At 36.7% G+C, this 6,525-nt stretch overlaps 1 protein-coding gene across 1 annotated transcript; it reads left to right on the top strand.

The window, feature by feature from the left end:
• The first annotated feature begins 4,681 nt into the window (after positions 1 to 4,681).
• Positions 4,682 to 5,617, top strand: LOC136175255 (olfactory receptor 4P4-like). Its single transcript, XM_065945575.1, has one exon. The coding sequence runs from the start codon at positions 4,682 to 4,684 to the stop codon at positions 5,615 to 5,617; it is 936 nt and encodes a 311-aa protein (XP_065801647.1).
• Positions 5,618 to 6,525: the final 908 nt, after the last annotated feature.

The following is a 6,525-nucleotide window of genomic DNA, read 5'->3' as shown; positions in this document are numbered from 1 at the left end:
GAAAAAAAAATTAAAGTGCCGTTTACTGAAAATTTTCCAGATTGATGGTAATTTTGAAAGAATGAAATAGTGCCTTTTGCAGCAATGCTGGTGGTCCTAGAGAGTATTATGCTTAGTTAAATAAGTCAGACAAAGACGAATACTATATGATATCACTTACATGTGGAATCTAAAAAACAGTACAAATGAGTCATATACGAAACACAAGCAGGCTCACAGAAGTAGAAGACAAACCCGTGATTATCAAAGGGAGCGAAAGGGGAGGAAGGACAGATTAGGAGTCTGGGGTTAACAGATGCAAACTCTACATGTAAAACTGAGAAGCGGTGAGGATTCACTGTAGCCCAGGCAATTATATCCAATATATTGTAACAACCTGTAATATTGACTCCCAATTGATGATTCACGGTAGTATCTTTTCCCTTTTGCCGAAAGGAAAGGAAAGTTAATTTGGTTTGGTTATTTTCTCTTCCTTTTCTTTGCAAAACCCAATCTCCCATTTGAGAAATGGAAATAAATGTGGAAGTGAATAACCTGGGACTGAGAGGAACCGAGTGCCAGCTGGTCAGTGTTTTCATTAAGTGACTCCTGCATCCATTTGCTTTGTTCACGGCAATTATTCGAACTCGGTATGCTTCCCTTTGATTCTCTGTGTTGCTCCCCTCTCAAGAAGTAGAGACCTCCTCCAAAGAGACCTCTCGCTTCCTCAGGGCTTCTAAGTGTCTCTTCTGCTTTTCAAACAAGAGCATTAGCTAGAGATGGCAAATTTCCTGACCTTCCTCAGGTCTGAATAAGAATGCTGCCCTCTAGAGACCCAGTGCCCAGAGCCCTGCTAAACAAAGTGAAAAGCAAATTCACAGACTGAAAATTCCCAGGAGGCCTCAGGAGTATAACCTTGGACAACTGGTTAGTGATTATAGCAAGACTGCTTTAGAAACACTTTTGGGAAAACAAATGCCCCTAGCTTTCAAAGAATGAATTCTTGTAATGCCCTGTTTATATTTGGCTCTTGCAGGTATCATTTCCTCTAGGCACAAGCGTAAAACAGATGACTCCTACGGAATGCATGCTCACATTGCTTTAGCAGGTATACAAAAATGTCTCTGGCTTACTTGCAATTCAGAGCAGGTATAAAGAAGTTATATCTGTAATCAAAACACCAGATCACATCCCTGTGGAAAGGATTCATGCTTCTCTGTGATTTCGGGATGGATTCAGAGGTACCTAACTCTTGATTTCCCTTGAAAAACAACAGAGCTTCTCCCAAAAGAACAATCCTGAAGATATTTGCAGAGAATTAATGTAACTATGTTTGCATCACGGATTTGTAGTCTCCCATTTCATTTCAGGTTTATATGATTTAAAAGGGTTAGCACAGTTTACCAAGAGTGGAGAATGTACCAAGCAGATGTTTTCCTGAAGAAATGGAAACTAACCTGACGGCAACTCAAAACTGTCCTGATGTTTTTGTTTGTATTAGGCTATCGGCATGCCATTTGCCTTTTGTTCTCCTTAACTGTTATTGTAAGGCTATATACATTTTATTATGGTATAGCGATTAGAGTACATGCTTTGGTGATGTTTAGGCTTAATTGTATATTGCAGGCTGAATTGGAGTAGGGGAAATAACATTAGAATTTTGAAATGTTTAGGTTGTCTATGGCTTTTGAACATCTAATCTACAGAGATCAAATGATGATTTTCCCAAAATAAATTAGACTGATTGAAATTGATGAAGATAAGTCAACGGTAGGGAAAGGAATCCTGCCTAGTTGTTATGTACTAGGTACCATACTAGGAAGATTCACATTATAATTTTGTGTATTTCTCAATATTCTCTTTAAGAATGTATCAATATTGCAGTTGCACATATAAGAATTCTGAAGTTTAGACAGATTAAACATCCTTCCCAAAGAATCTCAAAAGAGTACACTTTGTTCTTGTTATAAGTTCTTTGTAACAATTTTATGGAAAGCAAAATATTTAAAATAATTTTGGAGAGTAAACTTGGTAGTGTCTAAGCTTATGCAGGATGAAAGCTGTTTGTCTTCCACTAATTCAGAAATAAATATTTGACACAATGGTAACATTTATTCAAACCCAAATATTGAAAAATTGGGTAATAAATTGGCCAGGTATAAGGATCTACTATTTTATCTAGTGGCAAATGTGTGTGTGTTGAAAACACATTAGGGCCTGACAATCTTGATGGAATTTACTACTAAACAGTTTGAATCAATGTGATTAGTTCTCCTCTTTATTTTACACTCCTTAGCTTTTCTAATTCTTTTGCTATTGTCTTTCTTGAAAACTATTTATCCTTGCATAAATGTAATATATGAATTTAATGTTTTGAAAATTTTTCTTCAGTCAAAGAAAGGTTAATTTTTCCATGACTATAGTTTTATCCCCTCAATTTATTTGCTAGATTAATTTTGTTATTGCCAGTATCTGCAGAAATACTTAATTGATAGTTCACCATAATTTCCTTAACAACATTCAATCAACAGTAAATAGCTAATCCTTTAACTGTACAAACTGGGACACTGAAAACTACTGTGGTCAAATTGTAGGCAAAGATGTTGCAAATGGGCTTGAAATCATAAATGCTAATCTACATCTTAATTCTTGTAACTTCATAGATGTGTTTTTAGAGTGACCTAGCATATCGCCTGTAATCTATATTGCAAAGAATTTGAAATATAGATTCAAATGATTCCACCCCTGCTGTCCTTCATGATTCCTGGTCTGCTCTGTTTCCATCCAGACGAGGCATCAGCAGTCTAAATGAAAACCAGATTATTTCTATGAGCTACTGTTTATTAGCTTTCTGATTTGGGAAATTGATTCAGCTACTTTTTATCAGATTCTTTTGTAATGGAACAAAGGGATCATGTTCCCATGATTAAGTCATTCTAATCACTAGGCTCCTTCTTATTTAATAGTTCTCTTTATATCAATGCACTTAAATTTTTTAAAAATGTAAGATTTTATTGCTGTATAGTAGACATATCTTATGACTATAATTGTGACATTTTTTAAATGAACCACACAACATAAATATGTGCTATTTAACTATCATGATCAGTGGAAAATCTGAGGAAGAGATCTGCTGTCATTTTGTTAAAAATGGAGATTAGTAAGGAGAGATGTTAAGGATATAATATGACCAAATCAAAAACTCCTTCCTCATGGAATCAAATAGGTTAAACTAAAATGGTACCAAATGTGTTTTATTGTCTTATCTACTTGCTAGTTAAAATCACTTTAAGTATTACCAGTAATATAGCTACACAATGTGGTTAATGATGAATTTGTTAATTTCTACATAACTCTGCAACAACAACAAAAAATTTATATTTTAAAAACGTGTCTGTGATGGCTGGATATGATCTTCACACCTGATCTAGGAGTAAGGTAGGAAGACCTTCTGGATTTACCAGGGTGGAGAGCAACATTTAGATGAGTTCTCCTGTATGTAGTGTATATTTTTCCACTCCCGTATACTTTATGTCTTAAAAATCATGCAGAAATATGATGCAAACAGATTCATGAATCAATCCCTCATTCATTCAACACATAATAGTTGATCGCTTACTGACCATAACTTATGCTTTATCATTTTATAACATCATCTTTTACTGAATTTCAGTCATTAAACAGTAAAATATAAACATATAAAACACATAAAAGTTGCAGGAGTTAAACATACCTGTGTAATTACAAGCAATTTTCTTTTTCCTTTACTTATTAAACCACTAATTTTAAGAAATGTACAGTTTACTACAAAAGCAGTGACTTTAACACTCAAAGATTAAATAGAAGAAGTGCATATATTTTAGTTATTTTTAGGATGTCAGTCATTGACAGCTTTCCAGTGTTTGTGATCATGTATTCTAGTTATTTGACTTATACGATTGATTTGACTTGTAAGACTTATTTGACTTATAAGATTATGCTTCTTTCACTAGTGGCAAAGAAATCAGCTGTTTTGCAAATAAATTATCCACTCAAGCATTTCAAAATTCAGAAAAATAGGTCATAAATTTGTTTATATTCTTGCACTTAGGCATGAAGAAAATGCAGAGGGTAGTCAACATCCTGTTGGAGAAAGAAACATTATATAAAATGAAAACATTATCATGTACAAAAAAAACACCTGTTTAATATATCAATATGTCACATACCCAGAAATGAGTAAAGAAATATTCATTTTGCCCTAAATATTATGCTGTTGCTCCTTATTGCTTCAGTTGTGTCCGACTCTGTGTGGCCCTATGGACTGCAGCCTGCCAGGCTCCTCTGCCCATGAGATTCTCTAGGGAGGAATACAGCAGCGGTAGCCATTCCCTTCTCCGTGATTTTCCCTTCCCCTTTAGGAAATAGTGATATGCTAATCATTAAATTTAAAAACTGAGGAATACTGAAGAGAATACATATTTAATTCCATCAATAGGATAGAATATTTCGATACAAAAGGAAGCTAGGGGGCAAGAAAAGCCTATAATTTCCCATAAGTACAGTAAATACCTTATGAATTTGCTTCAATGATACGTTTATGGTTATAATTTTACAGTAAACTTGCTATTGTTTTACTGTAAGTGTTTCACCCAAATGTATGTGCTGATTTTTCTTTCAGGTACTCAACAATTTTTTGCATAATACACATTAAACTCACCATATGGAAAATCAGAGGAATGTATCGGAATTCATTTTTATGGGGCTTTCCTCTGACCAGAAAATACAGTTGTTGTGCTTTGTGTTCTTCTTATTCTGTTATGTTGCCCTGTTGGTGGGAAACCTTCTGATCCTAGTCTCCATCCGATGTAGCCCTCTTTTTCACCAACCGATGTACTACTTCCTCAGCCACTTATCCTCCATGGACGTCTGCTATACCTCTTCTGTGACGCCCACACTGCTCAGTGACCTGCTCCCGGGAAGGAAAACCATCTCTTACGGCAACTGCATGCTGCAGGTCTTCACCATGCGCTTTTTTGGCATCATCGAGGTCTTCGTCCTTACAGTCATGGCCTTTGACCGCTGTGTTGCCATCTGCAAGCCTCTCCACTACACGATTATCATGAACAGGACAAGGTGCAACCTCCTCATCGTGGCTGCTTGGGCTGGTGGGGCCATCCATGCCTTTTCTCAGTTCTTTATGATAGTCAGTTTGCCCTTCTGTGGCCCCAATGAAATTGACCACTACTATTGTGACATTTTTCCTTTGTTGAAAGTTGCCTGTACTGATACCTACATCACTGGTGTCCTTGTGGTTGCCAATTCAGGGATGGTTGCCTTAGTAACCTTTGTTCTCTTGTTTGGGTCCTATGTCATTATATTATTCAACTTAAGAAACCACTCAGCTGAAGGAAGGCGCAAAGCCCTCTCTACCTGTGGGTCTCACATCACTGTGGTTATCTTATTTTTTGGTCCTTCAATCTTTGCCTACCTCAGACCCCCTACCACTTTCCCTGAGGACAAAATATTTTCTCTCTTTTATACCATCATTGCTCCTATGTTCAATCCCTTAATCTACACTCTGAGAAACACAGAGATGAAAAAGGCTATTAGAAAAGTTTATTGTCAAAAGATATTTTCAGAAGAAAAACATAATTGATTTTTTCTACCTGATCAGTTCTGAGTGTTCATTGGAAGGACTGATGTTGAAGTTGAAACTCCAATACTTTGGCTACCTGATGTGAAGAGCTGATTCATTTGAAAAGATGTTGATGCTGTTAAGGATTGAGGGCAGAAGGAGAAGGCGACAACCGCGAGGATGAGATGGTTGGATGGCATCACCGACTCAATGGACCTGGGTTTAGGTAGACTCCGGGAGTTGGTGATGGACAGGGAGGCCTGGCATGCTGCAGTTCATGGGGTTGTAAAGAGTTGGACATGACTGAGCGACTGAAATGAACTGAAATGAACTGAACTCTATATGTTAAATAAAAGCTTTATGCAAGAGTAAATGGGGGCTTGGAATCATAGAGTCCTATGGCTTTGAGAATGATTTGAACTCAAATTATCCACTTTATAAATGTCAGAGGTGATGAAATGAAGAAATATGTGTTAATTTCTCTAACCCATAGTGAGCTATGAGGCTAAAGAGAGTTCTCATAATCATTCACATGTAAACTTGGGAACAAGACAAATTGCTGATATTCTCTGGACATGCAGAAAATTAAGAAAATATAAGTTCATAAAGCTCTTCTCTGATGGCTCAGCAGTAAAGAATCCACTTGCAACGCAGGAGATACAGATTTGGATCCCTGGGTTGGCAAGATTCCCTGGAGAAGAAAATGGCAACCCACGTAAATATTCTTGCCTGGGACATTGCATGAACAGAGGAGCCTGGTGGGCTACAGTCAATGGGGTTGGAAGAGTCGGGCCCAACTGAATGACTACACCACCACAGGTTCATAAAGGAGACATTATTTTTCAGTGTTGATCTCTGTTTGGTGAAATAGTTAGAAATTGAAGAAAGTGGAGAAAACCACTAGACCATTCAGGTATGATGTAAATCAA

Source organism: Muntiacus reevesi, chromosome 9 (assembly GCF_963930625.1).
Source record: "Muntiacus reevesi chromosome 9, mMunRee1.1, whole genome shotgun sequence".
Taxonomy (NCBI): domain Eukaryota; kingdom Metazoa; phylum Chordata; class Mammalia; order Artiodactyla; family Cervidae; genus Muntiacus; species Muntiacus reevesi.
Note: the sequence above shows the minus strand (reverse complement) of the source record. Positions and strands in the feature narration are given on the sequence as shown.

Coding starts and splice junctions, on each gene's coding strand:
- LOC136175255 (XM_065945575.1), top strand. CDS start 4,682: ATGGAAAATCAGAGGAATGTATCGGAATTCATTTTTATGGGGCTTTCC.